The following is a 23642-nucleotide window of genomic DNA, read 5'->3' as shown; positions in this document are numbered from 1 at the left end:
TCAAGTCTATCTAAATGAATGTCTTACTAACTCGGAAATATGAAGATATTTCAGAATAAAAGTTAACTGGCTAGCGCATCATGCTTTGTGACATTATATTAGCTATCTCATTTAGATTGTATTTTCACTTATTGCTTCTGCATGCCTGTTGAGTTCTCTTTGGTGCACTCCTTCGTTCATGAGATGGCTGCTCATTCTAAATGTCAACTGCCCGGCACCCTTCACAGCAACCCGCCAAAGCCCCCACCATTTCTCCTTTACCCAAATCCAGATAGCCGATGTTCTGAAAGAGCTGCAAAATCTGGACCCCTACAAATAAGCAGGGCTAGACAATCTGGACCCTCTCTCTCTAAAATTATCTGCAGAAATTGTTGCAACCCCTATTACTAGCCTGTTCAACCTCTCTTTCGTATCGTCTGAGATTCCCAAAGATTGGAAAGCTGCCGCGGTCATCCCCCTCTTCAAAGGGGGTGACACTCTAGACCCAAACTGCTACAGACCTATATCTATCCTACCCTGTCTTTCTAAGGTCTTTGAAAGCCAAGTTAAAAAACAGTTTACTGACCATTTCGAATCCCACCATGCCTTCTCCGCTATGCAATCTGGTTTCAGAGCTGGTCATAGGTGCACCTCAGCCACGCTCAAGGTTCTAAACAACATCATAACCGCCATCAATAAGAGACATTTCTGTGCAGCCGTATTCATCGACCTGGCCAAGGCTTTCGACTCTGTCAATCACAACATTCTTATTGGCAGACTCGACAGCCTTGGTTTCTCAAATGATTGCCTCGCCTGATTGCCTCGTTTAGCAACTACTTCTCTGATAGAGTTCAGTGTGTCAAATCGGAGGGCCTGTTGTCTGGACCTCTGACAGTCTCTATGGGTGTGCCACAGGGTTCAATTCTCAGGGCGACTCTCTTTTCTGTATACATCAATGATGTTGCTCTTGCTGCTGGTGATTCTCTGATCCACCTCTACGCAGACGACACCATTCTGTATACTTCTGGCCCCTCCTTGGACACTGTGTTAACTAACCTCCAGACGAGCTTCAATGCCATACAACTCTCCTTCCGTGACCTCCAACTGCTCTTAAACGCAAGTAAAACTAAATGCATGCTTTTCAATCGACCGCTGCCCGCACCTGCTCGCCCGTCCAGCATCACTACTCTGGACGGCTCTGACTTAGAATACGTGGACAACTACAAATACCTGGGTGTCTGGTTAGACTGTAAACTCTCCTTCCAGACTCACATTAAGCATCTCCAATCCAAAATTAAATCTAGAATCGGCTTCCTATATCGCAACAAAGCATCCTTCACTCATGCTGCCAAACATACCCTCGTAAAACTGACCATCCTACCGATCCTCGACTTCGGTGATGTCATCTATAAAATAGCCTTCAACACTCTACTCAACAAACTGGATGCAGTCTATCACAGTGCCATCCATTTTGTCACCAAAGCCCCATGTTCTCGTTGGTTGGCCCTTGCTTCAAACTCGTCGCCAAACCCACTGGCTACAGGTTATCTACAAGTCTCTGCTAGGTAAAGCCCCGCCTTATCTCAGCTCACTGGTCACCATAGCAGCACCCACTCATAGCACGCGCTCCAGCAGGTATATCTCACTGGTCACCCCCAAAGCCAATTCCTCCTTTGGTCTTCTTTCCTTCCAGTTCTCTGCTGCCCATGACTGGAACGAATTGCAAAAATCTCAGAAACTGGAGACTCACATCTCCCTCACTAGCTTTAAGCACCAGCTATCAGAGCAGTTTACAGATCACTGCACCTGTACTTAGCCTATCTGTAAACAGCCCATCTATCTACCTACCTCATCCCCATACTGGTATTTATTTATTTTGCTCCTTGCACCCCAGTATCTCTACCTGCACATTCATCTTCTGCCGATCTACCATTCCAGTGTTTAATTGCTATATTGTAATTACTTCGCCACCATGGCCTATTTATTTCCTTAACTTACCTCATTTGCACTCACTGTATATAGACTTTTTGTTTTCTTTTGTTCTACTGTATTATTGACTGTATGTTTTGTTTATTCCATGTGTAACTCTGTGTTGTTGTATGTTTCGAATTGCTACGCTTTATCTTGGCCAGGTCGCAGTTGCAAATGAGAACTTGTTCTCAACTAGCCTACCTGGTTAAATAAAGGTGAAATAAATAAATAAAAAATAGTATAATCTAATCTGTTCAAAACAGTGGCAGCATGTGCAGCAGACATAGGTGTATTTATGCTGTTGTTCAAATGCATAGAACGCTTTATAAATTATATATTCTCAAAAAATTACTGGTAGTTTAAAAACTTGGCATTATATTTCCGTCATGATTTTCTGGAAACCTTTAAATAATGTAGACCAGGCATTAAAGGAATTTCCTGTGCAACCTAGATTAAACATTGTATGAATGTCATCACAACTGAGCATATTTTGTGTTTTGGGAACCTATCTCTTGTAATGTACCCACACTGTTCCCACAACCTAATTAAATGTTCTGGGAACCACCCTAATTTTTGCACCCTAATAAAAACCTTGTTATGATCGGCTCAAGTGAACAGGTTTTGTGTTTTGGGAACATATCTCTTGTCATGTTCCCATAATGTTACCACAACCTAAATAAATGTGTTAAACTTTTTTATGTTCTTTAAAAGTTATTTTCTTGGAATGCTCTTGAAACATCAGGTGAATCTTTTGGCACTGTAAAAGAAACATTGTATAATGTTATATTCACAGAACTGGGTATGTTCCCGGATTTCTGGGTTGCAATTTACATGTATTTATTTATTATTTAACCTTTATTTAACTAAATGAATTGAATTGCTTTAATAGACTTGAATTGATATAACCGTTATTTTCTCCCTATACAGGGGACCAGTACTACCAGTATGAGTTTAAGCACCAGCCGTCTCACGAAGAGTGTGTGCGCTTGACTAAGTCGTCCCCCTCTGTGCTCTTCACGCGCTACACCGACCTGTACTGTGATGATACCTGGGAGAACCTTTTCACAATGCTTTTCCAAGGCCGTAAGACCCAGCTGTGTGTGTGCACGTGTCTCTGTGCGTGTGTGCATGCATGCTTGTCTGTTTGTGTTTGTCAAAGTGTCTTTAACTCTGCCTAATTTAAAGTAACTCCTACCGTCTCTTTTTGCAGTGCATGGCCACAAAAAGGGCCCACGGTTCATCAATAAAGACTGGGTGGGGATCAAGTCCCCCATAGACGCTGCCATGGTGGGCCGTCTTTACATCAGCCCTAAACCCACTCCCTCCCCATCCCCCACCCCCAGGAGACGAGCCAATAGGTGGAGGAAGGACAGGAGGCGGGGTCAGAGAGGCAGGGCCAGACAGAGTCGCTCAGCGTACTTTGAGGATTTTTTTTTAGATGACCACGACTGGTAGGTATAGTACTCTAGCCTAATGCAGTGCAGGCTTTTGTGCCATCCCAGCACTGATGACTGGTACTGTACTAACTCGTATAACACAGCAGCAACTGTGTCCACCTGATCTGGTGTGTTAGACCTGGGCTGGAATAAAAGCCTGCCCAACTCAGTGCTGTTTACCAAGTCTTTTGTAAGGCCAATTATCTTAATATCTCTATACGTGATGATTTGATGATGTTTGGTTGTCCACACATTAGTGAGGGGTAAAGATATGGACCTTAAGGGAGATTTTAAGCTGACAACAGTGTGTGTGTGTGTGTGTGTGTGTGTGTGTGTGTGTGTGTGTGTGATAGGATGGGAGGAGGCTTCACATATGACTCTGACTACAGTGACTACACCCCCACACACACTACACACGACAAGACACTGCCTGTACAGAACGTCTACTTCTTCAAGAAAGGTAACAGTACACATACACACACACACTTCACATGCACACACGCACACAGACAGACATAGGCATCCAACTCACACACACAAACGTACATACACACTCACACACCAGACCTGGGTTCAAATACATGTGTATGTGGCCCGAATCAACTACCTCTATTGGAAGTATTTGAAAGTATTTTCAAATAGTTTCCTATAAATAGCCTAAAATGTGAAAATATTTTGAAATACTTGTTTCAAATACTATTTTCAAATGCATGGGTTAAATGCATGTGAGGCAGAGTACAGTGTGAGTATTTTCAAATACATTCCAGTATTCAACTATTTGTTTTTCAAAATAAAAAATATGTGAATACTTCCTTTTAAATGGATATAAAAGTAATTGAGATATTTGGATCCAGGTCTCTCTCTCTCACACACACACACACACACACACACACACACACACACACACACACACACACACACACACACACACACACACACACACACCTTCTTGTTCTGATCATCAGTTTATTTGATTGTTTTCTGCCACCAGATAAATACTACAGGGTGGATCTCCAGACCAAACACATTGACTTTGCCAGCCCTCCCTACCCACGATCCATTGCCAAGTACTGGCTGGGCTGCAAACAGGAGTCTGGCCCGGACAGAGAAGAGATAGACAGACATTACGAGCCAATGGCAGAAAAGAAATGAAAAGCGATAGACAATACAAGCTGATGATGACTTTTATTACAAAGTTACATAAGTTCAATATAGATGATCTAATCATAATGGTAGCGCACAATGAAAAACATACTATAGTAGTCATTATTACATTGTTTGTATTGACTAAAGATAGTCAACCTGATACATCAGTCTGCACTGTCTATTTAGGTTGACATGATTAAATAAAATATTCATGATTTGTATCTTTGAGTTGCCTTGTGTCCTCTCTTTTTCTAATATATGGTTAATCAGTTTTTGGCACCCTATTTAAAAAAAGAAAGAATGTTTTAACCTTTAACTAGGTAAGTCAGTTAATTAATTAAGAGCAAATTCCTATTTACAACGATGGCCTACTCCGGCCAAACCTTAACCCGGACGACCCTGGGCCAATTGTGTGCCGCCCTATGGCGGCCTACTCCGAGGCCTACGCCCTACTCCGAATCACGGCCATTAGTGAAAGAACCTGGTTTGATTCCAGGTTTGTGTAGTGATGCCTCTAGCACTGAGATGCAGTGCTTTAGACCGCTGCCCCACTCAGGAGCCTATTCTCTATATAGTGAACTACTTCAGGGCCCATTGGGCTCTGCTCAAAAGTAATGCACTATGTAGGGAATAGGGTGTCATTTCAGACACACTATAAGAAATTACCTCAAGTAGAGAGATTGGGCTTGTTTATTTTAGGTCCCTGGTCAAAGTATCAAAGTGGCAGCACAGAACCAGTTCAGCTCTGGCTATGTTCCAATTCTCTTCAACATCGTCCTTCCTTCTTTGCCTCCTACTTCCTCATCTCCTAAATCATGTGAATGGGCTTGATTGGTGACAGCAGCATAGGGAGGGAACCTAATGTAGAGGTCATGTGAGAGATTGAAGAATTGTTTTCTGTTTGGCCCTCTGCATTGTAAAGACATTTAAATAGGTGGTTGTGGGAAAGTGCACTAAGATGCCTATGATACCTGGAAAATACTCTGGTCTCCTTAAAGTGGAACAACGGCAAATTTAGGAAAATTGTCAAAGTACCTAAACCTGTCTGACTCAGTGTGCACCTCTCTCACTCAGGGAGGGCGAGGTAGAGCTAGAGTGCCTTCAGAAAGTATTCATACTCCTTGACTTATTCCACATTTTGTTGTGTTACAGCCTGAATTCAAAATGTATTAAATACAGTTTAAGTAAAACTTTACTTGACACCCTTAACAATGTCATATGTCATAACAGCAGACATAACTTGTCATAATCTGTCATAACACTGTCATGACCCACATATTTACACTTGTTGTGACACATATTGCATTATTTTATGGCTGGTTATGACAGGTACATGTCAAAACCAACATCTATTCAAATGATTTTTTTCCCTGTCAAGAAGTATCTTTCCTTTGAAACAAATCGCATGCGCCGAATACAACAGGTGTAGACCTTACAGTGAAATTATTACTTACAAGACCTTAACCAACTATGCTTTTAGAAGATTTAAGAAAAAGAAGTGTTAGGTAAGTAAAAAAATACATGAGTAAATAATTGAAAATAAAAGTAACAAATAATTAAACATTCGCGAGGCTATATACAGGGGGTACCGGTACAGAGTCAATGTGCGGTCGAGATAATTGTTTAGTTGAGGTAATTGAGGTAATATGTGCATGTAGGTAGAGTTAGCATAGATAATAAACAGAGAGTAGCAGCAGTGTAAAAGAGCAGTCTGGGTAGCCTTTGATTAGCGGTTCAGGAGCCTTATGGCTTGGGGGTAGAAGCTTTTAATTTAAAAAAATTAAGGAGACTTTTGGACCTAGACTTGGCGCTCCGGTACCATTTGCCGTAGCAGAAAGAAAAGCCTATGACTAGCGTGGCTGGAGTCTTTTACAATTTTTAGGGCCTTCCTCTGACACTGCCTGGTAAAGAGGTCCTGGATGGCAGGAAGCTTGGCCCCAGTGATGTACTGGGCCGTACGCACTATCCTCTGTGGTCGGAGGCGGAGCAGTTGCCATATCAGGCATACCAGGCAGTGATGCAACCAGGCTCTCAATTGTGCCGCTGTTAGAGCCTTTTGAGCATCTGAGGACCCATACCAAATCTTTTCAGTCTCCTGAGGGGGATAAGGTTTTGTCGTGCCCTCTTCACAACTGTCTTGGTCTGCATGGACCATGATAGTTTTTTTGTGATGTGGACACCAAGGAACGTGAAGCTCTCAACCTTCTCCACCGCAGCCCTGTCGATGAGAATGGGGGCGTCCTCCTATTCCTGTCCTCCTATTCCTGTAGTCCACAATCATCTCCTTTTGTCTTTTTTACATTTTATTTTTTTAAATGTATTTATTGAATATTCTAAATATACTATATACTTTCAGTGAAGCCGCTCAACAACTACATCATACCAGTCATCCAACAGATTCCCATTCAGAGCGACACACAGAAGCATCCAGGGCCACCAGGCCAAAAAACATGAACCCGAACCCTCCAAGATCCCCCACACAGTTCCCCAATAGCTGTCCCTCAACCATTCGAGACTCCTCCCACAGTCCCCCCAGGAAGAAAAATAAAAAGTAAAAAATACAATTAATTCAATTCCCCACCCCCAAGAACCCCCCCCCCCAATGCACCAACAACTAAGACAATGAACTAAAGAGAAAAAAAGAAAAGACAGAAGAAAACAACGACAATGCAAAAAAAATATATAATATATTTCAAACAAAGGACATCAAGGACAACTAAAATCATAACAGCAATGCCAACTGTAGATGTTTGTGTGCATGTCTGGCACTATTACGTGTATGTGTGTGTGTTCTTGTATGGGTTTATTTGAATGAGAGTGTACAAAGTACAACAACCAAGTACAAAGTACTGGCTGCTACAAAGCACGGGTACAAAACCAAACCCGGCGTAAACCAGCCGGAAGCGTGCCAACCTTGACAATAAACAATACCTCACACAGACATGGAGGGAACAGAGGGCTAAATACACATAGTAATTATGAGGAGATGTAAACCAGGTGTGCAGGAAAACAAGACTAAACAAATGGAAAATGAAAGGTGGAGCGGCGATGGCTAGAAGACCGGTGACGTCAACCGCGGAACGTCGCCCGAACAAGGAGAGAGACCGACTTCGGCGGAAGTCGTGACATGTACAAACACCTGCATTCATTGTTTCCTCTGTCCTAAAGCTTTTTTTTTATGTATTGAAAATTAAATACAGTCCATGCAATTTATTATTATTACTTGTTAAGCAAATGTTTACTCCTGAACTTGTTTAGGCTTGCCATAACAAAGGGGTTGAAAACGTATTGACTCAAGACATTTCATCTTTTCATTTTTTATTAATAAAAGAAACATGTCTCAAAACACAATTCCACTTTGACATTATGGAGTATTGTGTGTCGGCCAGTGACACAGCATCTACATTTTTTTTTTTTTTAATTCAGGCTGTAACTCAACAAAATGTGGAATAAGTAAAAGGTGTGTGAAAAATGTCTGATACTGTATGTAAATGAGATATTTCTGTATTTAATTTTCAATACATTTGCAAACATTTCTAAAAAGATGTTTTCACTTTGTCATGGGGTTTGTGTATAGATGGTTTTGATTAAAACATATATATTTAATACATTTTGAATTCAGGCTGTAGCACAACAAAATGTGGAATAAGTTAAGGGCTACACATACTTTCAGATAGCACTGTACTTCACAAGGTTATTCTCAAATGACAATAATTTACAAATGACGCAAGAGATTTATTTTGCATGACAGGGCCAAATTGCCTTTCTCAAGCGAGCAAGAGAATGTGACAGGCTGTGGCTGGTATGACATTTTGTCAGCAGGTGATTGTCAAGAAAATAACTGCCGGTTTCATGGTAATTGACCCTTAAATAACATAAACACATTTAACATCTCCTGGCTTCCACGCATAGCCTACAAGCCACTGATGGCGATGGCATCTTCCTACACACCTTTGGAACATCTACATTTTTAAAAGTCTAATAAATCCAAAGCCTACACCATCACAATACATCCATTATTTATTTTAGACAGGTCTAAAGGAACATGATATGAAGAAAGTGTAATCTGAGATGTACTTGCTATTTGTTTAGATTTCCGTGGCATAATTTTTGAAAATAATTTTATAGTATGAAGAATAAAATTGTACATAGCTGAATAAAATAACAAATACATCCAGCTATTCTGTGTTGAGCGGTTAACAATGAAACAGGTATTCCTATATGCGTAATTTAGAGTTATTGTCACGACTTCTGCCGAAGTCGATGCTTCTCCTTGTTCGGGTGGTGCTCGGTGGTCAACGTCACCGGTCTTCTAGCCATCATTGATCCATTTTTCATTTTCCATTGGTTTTGTCTTGTCTTCCTACACACCTGGTTTCAATCCCATTCATTACATGTTGTGTATTTAACCCTCTGTTTCCCATCGTGTCTTTGTCAGAGATTGTTTCTTGTTTCAGTTTCGTGTTGTTTGTATTTGGTGCACGACAGGTCCTCATACCCAATTTGTTTCATTTGATTTTATGGTTTTGGAGTTGTTTTGTTTTATGAAATTACTCCATTTACGAAGTTTATTCTCCTGCGCCTGACTTCCCTGCCACCTATACACACATTTGTGACAGAATCTCTGACCACCAATGAAGTCAGCAGGCGAAGGTACCCCGACCATGGAAGTGCAGGAGCGCATCATGGAACATACGGCGATGATTTCCAAACTGAGCATCGCCATGGATCGCGTTGTCCAGAATATGGACCGCTGGGAGACACAGGGAGTTTTCCCAGCGCCTCCACCAGCACATTCCCCTTAACGCCCCTTTCCCATCTGAACCTAACAGGATCCAGCTATCCATGCCACAGGGATACGACGGAGATGCTGCCGGCTGCCAGGGTTTCCTTCTTAAACTAAGCCTGTACCAGGCCATGGTCCACCCAGCTCAACCGTGAGAGGAGTTTCGCCCTCGTTTCATGCCTCACCGGGAAAGCCCTGGAGTGGGCCAGCGCTGTGTGTGGAGGGGGAGATGCAGCGTTGGATGATTTTGAGGAGTTCACCCACTGTTTCCAGACAGTATTCGACCACCCATCTGATGGCAGAGCGGCGGGTGAGCGCCTCTACCTTCTGAGGCAGGAGAAGAGGAGCGCCCAGTAGTTTGCCCTGGAGTTTAGGACCCTGGCTGCCGGAGCTGGATGGAGCAACCCTTAATCGACCATTACTACTGTAGTCTATGTTAGGATGTCCGTCAGCCTCTGCTGGCTTGCAGAGACACCACTCTCACCTTCGACCAGCTGGTGGACCTGTCCATCCGGCTGGACAACCTACTGGCTACTCGCGGACGTTCAGAACAGGGTCTGGTTGTTCCATCCTCCCGCACACCCTCTCCGATACCTATGGAGCTGGGAGGTGCGGTGCACAGGGAGAACGGAGGGGGTTCCCGCTTGTGCACCATATGTGGCCACAGAGGTCACACTGCTGGTCGGTGCCGGGTTGGTTCCTCTGGGTATCGAGGCGACAGGCAGGGCACTCTGGCGGCACCCCAGGTGAGTAGGCACCATTCTCATCGAGAGCCCTCTGTTGCACATATGTTTCTCTGTTACCTTTCCTGAATTTTCCCCGCTTTCTCAGCATAAGGCGCTAGTAGATTCAGGCGCGGCTGGGAATTTCATTAATAAACGATTAGCTCATAGTTTAGGGATTCCCATTGTTGCTGTAAATATGCCTTTCCCCGTTCATGCCTTAGATAGTCGACCATTAGGGTCAGGGTTTATCAGGGAGGTCACCGCTCCTTTGAGTATGGTAACACAGGGAAAAGGTTAGTCTTTTTCTTATTGATTCTCCTGCGTATTCTGTGGTGTTGGGCCTACCCTGGTTAGCTTGTCATAACCCTACTGTTTGGTGGCCACAGAGGGCTCTCACGGGGTGGTCGCGAGAGTGTTCAGGTAGGTGTTTATAGGGTTTTCCTTTGGTGCTACTACGGTGGTAAGTCCAGACCAGGTCTCCACCGTCCACATCCCCCAGAATATGCCGATTTGGCTCTCGCCTTCTGTAAAAATGTGACTCAATTACCACCCCATCGACGGGGGGATTGTGCAATAGATCTCCTGGTAGACGCTGCACTTCCCAGGAGTCACGTGTATCCCCTGTCGCAAGCGGAGACGGTGGTTATGGAGACATATGTCTCTGAATCCCTACGTCAGAGGTACATTCAGCCCTCCATTTCGAGTTTCTTTTTTGTGAAGAAGGATGGAGGTTTTCGCCCGTGCATTGATTATCGAGTTCTCAATAAAATCACAGTGAGGTATAGTTACCCGCTACCTCTTATCGCTATGGCGATTGAGTCAATGCACGGGGCGCGCTTCTTCACTAAACTGGATCTCAGGAGTGCGTACAATCTGGTGCGTATTAAGGGAGACAGCATTTAGTACCACCTCAGGGCATTATGAGTACCTAGTCATGCAGTATGGGTTGATGACTGCTCCATCAGTCTTCCAATCATTTGTGATCGAGATTTTCAGAGACCTGCACAGGCAGGGTGTAGTGGTGTATATCCACGACATTCTGATATACTCCAATACACGCGCCGAGCATGTGTCCCTGGTGCGCAAAGTGCTTGGTCGCCTGTTGGAGCATGACCTGTACGTCAAAGCTGAGAAATGCTTGTTCTTCCAACAGTTCGTCTCCTTCCTGGGGCATCGGATGTTGGCTGTCGTCAAGGCCTTGAAGGCGTGGAGACATTGGCTTGAGGGGGCTAAAAGTTGGCACAGACCGTCGTCGCAGTGATGCCTCGGTGTTCGGGACAATCGTCTCCTTGAAAGTCGTTATTGATTATATATAGAATAATTGAAGAATGTTGATCACTGGCAAAAGCTGCAGTGTTGCTCATCGAATTTACCTCCATATCATGGAATAGGCTACATGTGGGAAAGTTTATAAAGACAAAGGGCGGACAATTGGAATTATTTGATTTGGATGGATGGTTGACATGACAGGAAACAACTTTATTCCACAATTCAAACAAAATACACCAGCGGCCCCATTTAGGAGATAAAGGTTGTAAACACAGTATTTCTGATCAGATCGACAATCATCTTCTGAAGTATTTGTGTGGCTACAATGTCATCTTTAGAGCACAGCATTTTCTGCTTGGTTTCCAGAGCATTGAAAGAAAGAAGTGAAACTAGGCTACTATCAAGGTCTGATGATGCTTCCGACATTATGGTAAAAGGATTGTTGTGTTGGGTGATGTCCTAAAGTCTGAAGTATTTTGATAACTGCCAGTGACAGTGTTTGTGCTTATGAGGACTTCCCTCGTGCGTGTGTAGTTTTATGTGCAGTAAACCCAAAGGTTGCTGTTTCCTCCTTGGTTGGCAGAGATCTCAGAAAAATGTAAAATTGTGAAGCTGTGACCCAAATGTATCACATAAATGTGAGTCTAGAACACAGAACATACACTGAGTGTACAAAACATTAAGAACACCTTCCTAATATTGAGTTGCAACCCCCCTCTTCCCTTTTGCCCTCAGAACAGCCTTAATTTGTCGGGCGTGAACTCTACAAGGTGTCGAAAGCACTCCACAGGGATGCTGGCCCATGTTGACTCCAATGCTTCTAGAGGGAAAAGAAACGCACACCTGTTTAGGCGAGGTGTTGGCTACCAGAGTAGAACACCTGTTTAGGAGAGGTGCTGGCTACCAGAGTAGCACACCTGTTTAGGAGAGGTGCTGGCTACCAGAGCAGAACACCTGTTTAGGAGAGGTGCTGGCTACCAGAGTAGAACACCTGTTTAGGAGAGGTGCTGGCTACCAGAGTAGCACACCTGTTTAGACGAGATGCTGGCTAGCGGAGTAGAACACCTGTTTAGTAGAGGTGCTGGCTACCAGAGTAGCACACCTGTTTAGACGAGATGCTGGCTAGCGGAGTAGAACACCTGTTAAGGAGAGGTGCTGGCTACCAGAGTAGCACACCTGTTTAGACGAGGGGCTGGCTACCGGAGTAGAACACCTGTTTAGGAGAGGTGCTGGCTACCAGAGTAGCACACCTGTTTAGACGAGATGCTGGCTAGCGGAGTAGAACACCTGTTAAGGAGAGGTGCTGGCTACCAGAGTAGCACACCTGTTTAGGAGAGGTGCTGGCTACCAGAGTAGCACACCTGTTTAGGAGAGGTGCTGGCTAGCTGAGTAGCACACCTGTTTAGGAGAGGTGCTGGCTAGCTGAGTAGAACACCTGTTTAGCAAAATCAAAGTAATCACAAGAATGGCTTCAGATCAAAGTCTACGTTGAGACCGAAGGGAGCAAGGGTCTTTCAATTAAAGATCCCGTTTTAACAATAAATTGTCGAGGTCACCCCCTCTCCTAGGGAGGTTGAAATCGAGTGGTTTGCTTCCAAAAAGTGGGCCGCAACTGGGTACGTCGGGTTTTTGGACCTAACGATGCTCCAAGATTCGTACTTTTAATTCGTGCTTCATTTTACCCACATTATTTTTACCACAAGGATGAGATATAGGATAATTAACTGCATTAGTGGAGCACGTGATAGCACCTTTGATTGGGATCTGTTTCCCTGTGTAGGTGTATTCGAAGGATCTACATTTGTAAGTTCCATTGTATTGAGCATTCAAAGATCCGATGACAGTATCATGGTCGTATTCTCACGGGGTAGAAATCTCAGAGATCAATTGGGAAATTCTGATTTACCATCCCAAGATACATGGTAATGGTATTACCCTTGTAGTTTCCATCCGGTAGAGGTGCAAATAGACGTTGTTACCGATACTGTCATCGGATCGTTGAATGTGCCAATGTTTGAACTATTCCCTTAATTTGTTCAGAGCACTTTGAATAGCAGGTAGTAAGAACGCAATAATGATTATTTTTGCGTGACTGTCCTTGAAAGAGATCATGTCTCGATTTGTTTTGGATATTCTCAATGGCAGCATTAATTATTAGGGCTCCCGAGTGGTGCAGCAGTCTAAGGCACTGCATGTCAAGTGCAAGTGGTGTCACTGCAGTCCCTGGTTCAAATCCAGGCTGCATCACATCTGGTTGTGACTGGGAGTCCAATAGGGTGATGCACAATTGGCCGGGGTAGGCTGTCATTGTAAATAAGTATTTGTTCTTAGTTGACTTGCCTATTAATTGTAACCTCTTTTAATTTTCTTTGCGTCTCAGCCATATTTCTGTCGAAGTCTGATTGTTTTTAGCAAATTCTTTTGATTCGACAGAATTGGCCATAGGACAAACTGTTTTTCAAGGGAAGCGGGTGACAACTAGCAGCCCTCAACAAACTGTTACGATCAGTAGGTTTCCTGTAAAGATCAGTGTATAGAACATTATCCTCACACAAAATCAAAAGATCAAGGAAACTGATTTGACGTGTTTCAGATTGCATAGTAAATTTCAGGTGCTCAGAACAAGAGTTAAGCATGGAATGCCTGGAGCTGTTTTGCATCACCCCTCTATAGAACAAAAATATCATCAATGTACCGTTTCCAAATAGTAATGTTCGGCAAGAAAACATTTTTGAGAGGATTGACTGTTTCTCCATGTAACCCATATTCACATTAGAACAGTTAGGAGCCATAGGGGATCCCATCGCAGTACCCTTCGTCTGAATAAAGAAATAATTTAGAAACATTAAATAGTTGCGTGTGAGTACTATTTCAGCCAATATTATAATGCATGCACTGGAAGGGTCACGTTGCAGAATAAAATGTTTGATGGCTTCAATGTCACTCTCCCGTTGAATATTTGTGTATAACAACTTAACATCAAAAGTAACTAACAAAGTATTCTCAGGGAGAGGACTCCAATGCTACCCACAGTTGTGTCAAGTTGGCTGGATGTCCTTTTGGTGGTGGACCATTCTTGATAGACACGTGAAACTGTTGAGCATAAAAAACCCAGCAGCTTTGTAGTTCTTGACACAAACTGGTGCACCTGGCACCTACTACCATACCCTGTTCAAAAGCACGTAAATATTTTTTGTCTTGCCCATGCACCCTCTGAATGGCACACATACACAATCCATGTCTCAATTGTCTCAAGGCTTGTGACATCAATAAGGGATCATAGCTTTCACCAGGATTCATCATGGAAAGAGCAGGTGTTCTTAGTGTTTTGTATACACAGTGTATATTTCTCTCAAAACTGGAGGTCACAAATGTAGCCAAGTCCAAACTAACATGCCTCCAGTGTTTGTAGTTGCATTCCTCCTTCTCACCCTTGTATCCTGCATCCCTCCTGCCAAAGATATCTCGGGTAGTATGACTTTGGCATTCAGATATTGAAACGTTTTTTTTTCAGCTAGCTATCAGTTGATATTCAAATATTCATCAAATATTTCAAAATATAGATTCACCTGGTCAGATATGTCATGGGAAGAGAAGGTGTCCTTAAGGCATATACACTCAGTGTACAAAACATTATTTCACAATCAATTGGGGTTCCCAAATTTAGTACGTTGTGAAAGAGACCCTGGTCTCAATGGCGACTCCCTGTTTAAATAAAGATCAAATAAAAATTCTAAATGTTCGCTGTGACAGAACGTTTTCTTTCAGAGAACCTTGTGATTTAGCTCTACCTCGCTCTCCCTGAGTGAGAGAGGTGCACTCTGTGACAGGCAGTCTAACTGAGTCAGACAGGTTTAGGTACTTTAACAAATTTCCCCTTTAAAGCTGCTGTCATAAACACACACATCAACTGATAGTCGGAAACATTCACACATGCAGGATGAACAAACCTTCTACACAAATGTCAGATTCTCTCACTCTCTCACACACACACACACTCACACACTGACCTCTCCTCTCAGGGTGTGGAATGTAGGGCAGGGTGTGTGATGTTGGGCAGGGTGGTGTGGGTGGGGATAGTGGGATCAGCCCTAACATTTGACTTCTGGGCCTTCTGGGCTCTGACCTCCCTTTGCTCCTGGTACCGCTCAGCATAACCCTTACACACTGCCCGGCATCTGGTTACACACACACAGAGAGACACACATTAACTCACAAACACACACACACACACACACACACACACACACACACACACACACACTAACACATTTCTTATTGGTTACTCACGTCTTCCTGCGAGGTAGAAGTGCTCCAGGGGCAGGACCTATGTGCTGTGGCCCAGTCTGGGTGCTGTCTGCTGGGTCTCGGCCGACTTGCTGTGGGGGTCCATCCTGGATAGGGGGCAGCACTACCTGAGGAGGGAAAAGGGGCAGGTGTGTTACAGAGAGGACACGTTAAAGGCCTGTGTGCATGTTTGCTATGCCATACTGTAAAGAGCATTGTTCTCACCTGAATTCTCATTGGTGGATGTGGACCAGTCATTTCCTGGTAAGGTGTAGCCTTGTAAACATCCTCCTCAGTTATTCCATATCCCTGCCTCTGCCCCTGGCCACATTGTTGGCCCTGGGATAACATAACAAGCAGTTGCTTGTCATATAAAACCTTTCACATATACATACTAATCAGGGCTGTCCTATTGCTTTTACAGAGATCTCACTCTGCAATATTTACAAGGATTCAGCTCCCCATATTTAAAGCGAGCATGTAGTTTGGCGGTTTTTAAACTCACGTTGAGGCCACTCTCAGAGGAGCAGCCACAGCAGTACAGGACAGGGTGCCAGGGGTAACCCATCGCTGGGTCCTACAGAAAACAAACAACAGGTAATGTTTCCTACCTACACACACAGGCCTTAGTTTATCCTTTACAGGATATCCTTGCTTTAGTCTAATAGTGTGAGATTTCTTGTACTTATAGAGAGTTATAAAAGGCAAGTCAGGGTGTTTGTAAACATACCGTTGGTGTACATACAGTCAATTATGAAGGGCATTGGAGATTAGAGGGTAGTGAAGTGTTTACTCTACTCACAGGTATGTTGTTGAATCTGCAGGGATAGGGCAAAGGGTGGTGGTTGGCCCCACCCCAGGCACCATGCATGGACAGACCAGAGTTACTACTGCTGTTAGTGTGGGGAGAGCTAGAGATCACCCTGCCATGGACAAGGAGAAGAAGAAGCCGGACAACCATTGTTCTGAAGTGATGTTTGTTCTACGTTGTTGTATCTTTATGATGGTACACTTTTAGTGCTACAGTATCTAGAACCTGAAAGGGTTATTTGGCTGTTACCACAGGAGAACCCTTTGAATAATAATTTTAGTTCCAAGTAGAACCATTTTGAGTTTCATGTAGAACCCTTAACACAGACGGTTCTACATGGAACCAAAAAGGGTTCTACCCGGAACCAAAAAGGGTTCTACCAGGAACCAAAAACGGTTATCCTATGGGGACAGCCGAAGAACCCTTTTTGAAAATAGCCTACCTCTCTAGATCTTCTAGTTTTCTCAGCAGGCGGTTGTTCTCATTGAAAAGTTGTGCTCTCTGCTGATTAAAACTCTCCTGGCTGTCCAACAGAGCCAGCTTATCTCGCCTAAAGAGGCACACAACACACTCACACCCTAACTCCGTGTAGCATGTCGTTGTGTGTTCTGGACTCACTCTGTCTTGTCAATTTGTGTTTTGTGTTCTAGACTCACTGTAGCTTGTCATTCTGTGTTCTAGATGGGTTCTAGACTGTTGCCATAGTAACAGGTTCTAGACTAACTGTAGATTGTTGTTCTATGTTCTAAATTGACTGTTGCTTGACATTCTATTTTCTGTGTTCTAGATGCACTGTAGCTGTCGTTCTACACTGAGTGCACAAAACATTAAGAATACCTGTTCTTTCCATGACATGCAGTGCATTCGGAAAGTATTCAGACCCCTTGACTTTTTCCACATTTTGCTACGTTACAGCCTTATTCTAAAATGGATTAAATAAAACAAATTCCTCAACCATATACACACACAATACCCCATAATGACAAAGTCTAAACATGTTTTTGGAAATGTCTGAAAATGTATTAAAAATAAAAAACAGATACCTTATTTACATAGGAATTCAGTCCCTTTGCTATGAGACTCGAAATTGAGCTCAGTTGCATCCTGTTTCACTTGATTATCATTGAGATGTTTCTACAGCTTCATTGGAGTCCAGCTGTGGTAAATTCAATTGATTGGACATGATTTGGAAGGGCACACACCTGTCTATATAAGGTCCCACAGTTGACAGTGTATGTCAGAGCAAAGACCAAGCCATGAGGTCGAAGGAATTGTACGTAGTACTACGTAGAACCACAGGATTGTTGAAGGATTGCCTTCAATTCCTACTTTATTGACTCTGTCAGGGTACTGACACAGAACTCCTCCACTGGTTTCTTGGGGTCAGTGCTAGTAAAACACGCACAACCTGTCTTCATCAAAAGGGAGGTTTCTGAGTCAAAGGTGAACAAGGTGAATAGCTCACTAAAGAACTCTAAAGCCAAAGATGTGTTTGGGCTGGACTCTACCTTTCTTAAAAACTACAAGAGTCACTCATTGGCCCCATTACTAAGGTCATCAACACATCTATTGGTCTCTGTGTGTTTCCAGGGGTACGGAAGTCGGCCATAATAACGGCCATCTTTAAATCAGGCGACCCTGCTGATGTGAGTAACTACAGGCCCATTAGTATACTACCTGTGGTGTCAAAGCTTGTTGAAAAGTGTGTAGCAGAACAACTGATTGCCCACCTCAACAACAGCCCCTTCACATTACACTCCATGCAGTTTGGCTTCAGAGCGAAACACTCCACAGAAACGGCCAACCGCTTTCTTTTGTAAAATGTGAAGTCCAAGATGGACAAAGGGGACGTTGTTGGGGCTGTGTTTCTGGACCTAAGGAAGGCTTTTGATACTGTTAACCATGAGATTCTCATCACAAAAGTTCAACTTTTCCCCCGATGCCTTGAGATGGATGAAATCATACCTTGAAGGCAGACCTCAGTGTGTCAGAGTGAGCAATGAGCTGTTGCCTACTCTTAGCTATGATGTGGGCGTGCCCCAAGGGTCAATACTGGGGCCCCTCCTGTTCAGCCTGTACATTAATGATCTGCCTTCTGTCTGTACTGGGTCTGAAGTTCAAATGTATGCAGATGATACAGTGATATATGTGCATGCAAAGAGCAAACAACAAGCTGCACAAGAACTCTCTACTGTAATGGCCAGGTTACAAAGTGGCTCAGTGACTCGTGTTTGCATCTCAATGTGAAAAAAACTGTTTGCATGTTCTTCACAAAGAGGGCAACAGATGCTACTGAGCCAGATGTCTATGTGTCAGGGGAGATTTTAAGTACCTTGGCATCATAGTTGATTCCAACCTCTCTTTTAAAAAGCATGTGAAAAAGGTAATTCTGGCTCCCCCTCCACTCAGTATTTTTGTTCAACAGAAAACCCATACATATGGCAGAAGATCCACAACGTCTGCCATGAGAGGTGACTGTATAGTTCCCTTAAGGAAAAGCACCTTTAGTAAATCCGCTTTCTCTGTGAGAGCTTCCCATGTCTGGAATACACTGCCATCAGACACACATAACTGCACCACACATCACACTTTCACAAAATGCATGAAGGCATGGTTGAAAATTAGCCGGCTGGCTAAAACCGGCACTTTTACTGAAACGTTGATTAATGTGCACTGTCCCTGTAAAAAAAAAAAAAAACTAAACTCAGCTTCAGAGTTCCTTTGTGGAGATGGGAGAACCTTCCAGGCCTTTATGTTAGAGTGACCACGCGGAAGCCACTCCTCAGTAAAAGGCACATGACAGCCCGCTTGGAGTTTGCCAAAAAGGCACCTAAGGGACTCTCAGACCATGAAAAACAAGATTCTCTGGTCTGATGAAACCAAGACTGAAGTCTTAGGCCTGAATGCCAAGCATCACGCCTGGAGGAAACCTGGCACCATCCCTATGGTGAAGCATGGTGGAGGCAGCATCATGCTATGGGGATGTTTTTCAGTGACAGTGACTGGGAGATTAGTCAGGATCGAGGCAAAGATTAATGGGTGGGGGGGGGTGCAACTCAGTATTAACTTCCGGACATGTCTCAGTGCTGTTGTGCTGTTTGTTGCTACTTGGCTATCTGACAAACTTTTCAGTTTTTACTTTTAAAACATTTATCAATGTATTAGTTTTTTCCTCACTCAACTTTTTTCATTCAACTTTTTAAGCCCGGATGTTTTCTCTGGACATGGTTCTACAGGACCTCCACCAGCCGAAGCTAAGTAGTAACATTAACACTATGCCATCTAATTGCAGTCGCTTTATTCATAATATACAGGATAACTATCGCCTTATGATGAGGAATGCTGTGCTGCAAGCACAGCTTCAGATGCAATTGTTAGGCAAGGGCAATTTAAGAGCAGGAAAGGATGAAACAGCATCTGTGCCACCAGTAAGTACAGATAGTAGTATAAATCCCCCGCACAGTTCCTTGTAGCCTGACAAATTTCGAATGGCTTCTGGAAAGAAATTATGTCGGGAAACTCAACCGGTGTCGCTCATTCAGCCGACAGAAACTTTCAACCAGTTTTCCCCATTAAGCAAAGAGTCGGAGCCAGAGGCCAAGCCTTTCTCAGGTCTCTCCTCCACCCGTTACGGGGTCTGAGCTGCCGAAGCCTCTCACCATTAGCTCTGACCAATTTAAAACACTAGTCATTGGCAACTCCATTACCCACAATATTAGACAAAAAATAATCATCCATACACTGTTTACCAGGGGTCAGGGTTGCCGACGTAAAGGCTAATCTGAAGATGGTGCTGAGTAAGGCTAAAACTGGCGAGTGCAGAGAGTAAAGGGATATTGTTATCCACATCAGCACCAACGATGTTGGGATGAAACAGTCAGAGGTCACCAAGCGCAGCATAGCTTCAGTGTGTAAATCATCTAGAAAGATGTGTCGGCATCGAGTAATTGTCTCTGGCCACCTCCCAGTTAGGGGAATGATGAGCTCTACAGCAGTCTCACAACTCAATTGCTGGTTGAAAACTGTTTTCTGCCCCTCCCAAAAGATAGAATTTGTAGATAATTGGCCCTCTTTCTGGGACTTACCCACAAACAGGACCAAGCCTGGCCTGCTGAGGAGGGACGGACTCCATCCTAGCTGAAATTATGCTCTCATCTTATCTATGAACTAAGACAGGGCTCCAACTCCCCTAGCTCCACAATGGAATAGGGTGCAGGCCAGGCAGCAGGCTGTTAGCCAGCCTGCCAGCTTAGTGGAGTCTGCCACTAGCACAGTCAGTGTAGTCAGCTCAGCTATCTCCAGTGTCTGTGCCTCAATCTATCTTGAGCAAAACAAAACATGGCGGTGCTCACCTTAGCAATCTCCCTCCTCCATTCCTGCCATTATTGAAAGATCTCAAATTAGGGTTACTTAATGTTAGATCCCTCACTTCCAAGGCAGTCATAGTCAATTAACTAATCACTGAACATAATCTTGATATATGATTGGCCTGACTAATGGCCCGACTGATGAATTTACTGTGTTAAATGAGGCCTCTCCTCCTGGTGACACTAGTGACCATATCCCCCGTGTATTCTGCAAAGGAGGAGGTGATGCTAACATTTATGACAGCAAATTTCAATTGACAAAAAATAAATAAAAGACTGCGTTTTTGTCTTTTGAGGCATGAAATCTATGCAGCCTACTTAATCACTTTTAATAGCTACTGGTTACAGGCCACCTGGGAAGTATACAGCATTCCTCACTGAGTTCCCTGAATTCCTGTTGGACCTTGTAGCCATGGAAGATCATATTCAAATCTTTGGTGACTTTAATACTCACACGGAAAAGTCCACAGACCCACTCCAAAAGGCCACAGTCATACCCTGGACCTAGTTTGTTCCATGGAATAAAGATTGTGGATCTAAATGTTTTTCCTCATAATCCTGGACTATCGGACCACCATTTTATTATGTTTGTAATCGCAACAAATAATCTGTTCAGATCCCAACCAAGGAGCATCAAAAGTCGTGCTATAAATTCTCAGACAACCCAAAGATTCCTAGATGCCCTTCCAGACTCCCTCCACCTACCAATGGATGTCGGAATACAAAAATCGGTTAACCACCTAACTGAGGATGTTAACTTAACCTTGCGTAATACCTAAGATGCAGTCGCACCCCTAAAAACTGAACATTTGTCACAAGACATTTGCTCCCACACAGAGTATACCAGGGCCCTGAAGCAACCTTCAGAAATTTGGAACGGAAATTTCCGACTAGCTTGGAAAGACACTATCGTAAACTGGCTGGCTCACTTCTCTCCACTGGGATTCTCTGCCTCTGACCCTATTCAAATCAAATGTTATTTGTCACGTGCTGAATACAACAGGTGAAATGCTTACACACAAGTCCTTAACCAGCAATGCAGTTTTAAGAAAAATAAGTGTTAAGTTAAAAAAATAGATAAGTAAAAAAATTGAAAATAAAAGTAACAAATATTTAAACAGCAGCAGTAAAATAATAATATTGAGGCTATATACAGGGGGTACCGATACAGAGTCAATGTGCGGGGGCACCAGTTAGTCAAGGTAATTGTGGTAATATGCACATGTAGGCAGAGTTAAAGTGACTATGCATCGATAATAAATAGAGAGTAGAAGCAGCGTAAAAGAGGTGGGGGGGAGCAATGCAAATAGTCTGGGTAGCCCTTTGATTAGCTTATGGCTTGGGGATAGAAGCTCTTAAGAAGCCTTTTGGACCTAGACTTGGTACTCCGAGGCCGCTTGCTCGCTTTAACCTTTCTGATCTCCCCATCCCGGATCCGGGATCGTGAATACAGACTCAAGCTCATTACCATAACGCAACGTTAACTATTCATGAAAATCGCAAATGAAATGAAATAAATATGCTAGCTCTCAAGCTTAGCCTTTTGTTAACAACACTGTCATCTCAGATTTTCAAAATATGCTTCTCAACCATTGCAAAACAAGCATTTGTGTAACAGTATTGATGGCTAACGTAGCATTTAGCATTAGCATTCAGCTGGCAACATTTACACAAAAAAACAGAAAAGCATTCAAATAAAATAATTTACCTTTGAAGAACTTCAGATGTTTTCAATGAGGAGACTCTCAGATAGCAAATGTTCAGTTTTTCCTGAAAGATTATTTGTTTAGGACAAATCGCTCCGTTTTCTGCGTCACGTTTAGCTATGAAAAAACCCCTGTATCCAGGATTGTGTAAATCTATCAGCAAGCTCATTAGCATAACACAACGTTAACTATTTATGAAAATCGCAAATGAAATGAAATAAATATGCCATCTCTCAAGCTTAGCCTTTTGTAAACAACACTGTCATCTCAGATTTTCAAAATATGCTTCTCAACCATAGGAAAACAATAATTTGTATAAAAGTAGCTAGCTAGCGTTAGCATTTCGCGTTAGCATTTAGCGTTAGCATTAGCGTTAGCATCCAGCACGCAACATTAACAAAAACATAAAAGCCTTCAAATAAAATAATTTACCTTTGAAGAACTTCTGATGTTTTCAATGAGGATACTCTCAGTTAGATAGCAGATGCTCAGTTTTTCCAAAAAGATTCCTTGTGTATTAGAAATAGCTCCTTTTATACATCACATTTGGCTACCAAAAAAAATCCGAAAATTCAGTCCTCAAAACGCGAACTTTTTTCCAAATTAACTCCATAATATCGACTGAAAACATGGCAAACGTTGTTCAGAATCAATCATCAAGCTGTTTTTCACATATCTCTTCATTGATACATCGTTCTTGGACACATGCTTTCTCCCCTGAATCAAATGGTAAAGTAGAAGCAGCTGGCAATTGCGCACCGAATTCGACGCAGGACACCAGGCGGACACTTGGAAAATGTAGTCTCTTATGGTCAATCTTCCAATGATATGCCTACAAATACGTCACAATGCTGCTAAGACCTTGGGCGAACGACAGAAAGTGTAGGCTCATTCGTTGCGCAATCACAGCCATATAAGGAGAGAATGGAAAACAGAGCTTCAGAAATTCTGCTAATTCCTGGGTGATGCATCATCTTGGTTTCGCCTGTAGAATGAGTTCTGGGGCACTTACAGACAAAATCTTTGCAGATTCTGAAACTTCAGAGTGTTTTCTTTCCAAAACTGTCAAGAATATGCATAGTCGAGCATCTTTTCGTGACAAAATATCGCGCTTAAAACGGGAACGTTTTTTATCCAAAAATGAAATAGCGCCCCTAGA

At 43.1% G+C, this 23642-nt stretch overlaps 1 protein-coding gene and 1 long non-coding RNA gene across 3 annotated transcripts in view; one reads left to right on the top strand and one right to left on the bottom strand.

Annotated features, from left to right (window-relative positions):
- vtnb (vitronectin b) overlaps positions 1–4750 on the top strand; it is a 29446-nt gene extending 24696 nt beyond the window's left edge. Inside the window, 4 exon segments of the mRNA NM_001124431.1 lie at positions 2878–3033; positions 3161–3401; positions 3740–3846; positions 4378–4750. Coding sequence (NP_001117903.1) covers positions 2878–3033; positions 3161–3401; positions 3740–3846; positions 4378–4538 — 665 coding nt within the window. The 3' untranslated portion in view covers positions 4539–4750.
- Positions 1–23256, bottom strand: part of LOC149977928 (uncharacterized) — a 222036-nt gene extending 198780 nt beyond the window's left edge. Inside the window, exons 1-2 of one of the 2 annotated variants that reach the window (XR_016486703.1) lie at positions 22916–23256; positions 22486–22547 (exon numbers count right to left, since the gene is read on the bottom strand). This is a non-coding gene — a long non-coding RNA (uncharacterized LOC149977928). The remainder of the gene's footprint in view (positions 1–22485; positions 22548–22915) is intronic. The other variant, XR_016486702.1, reaches the window with a different exon arrangement.
- Between the last annotated feature and the right edge of the window lie 386 nt (positions 23257–23642).

The sequence above is a fragment of the Oncorhynchus mykiss genome, chromosome 15 (genome assembly GCF_057628025.1).
Source record: "Oncorhynchus mykiss isolate SJ-2025 chromosome 15, ASM5762802v1, whole genome shotgun sequence".
Lineage (NCBI taxonomy): Eukaryota > Metazoa > Chordata > Actinopteri > Salmoniformes > Salmonidae > Oncorhynchus > Oncorhynchus mykiss.
Note: the sequence above shows the minus strand (reverse complement) of the source record. Positions and strands in the feature narration are given on the sequence as shown.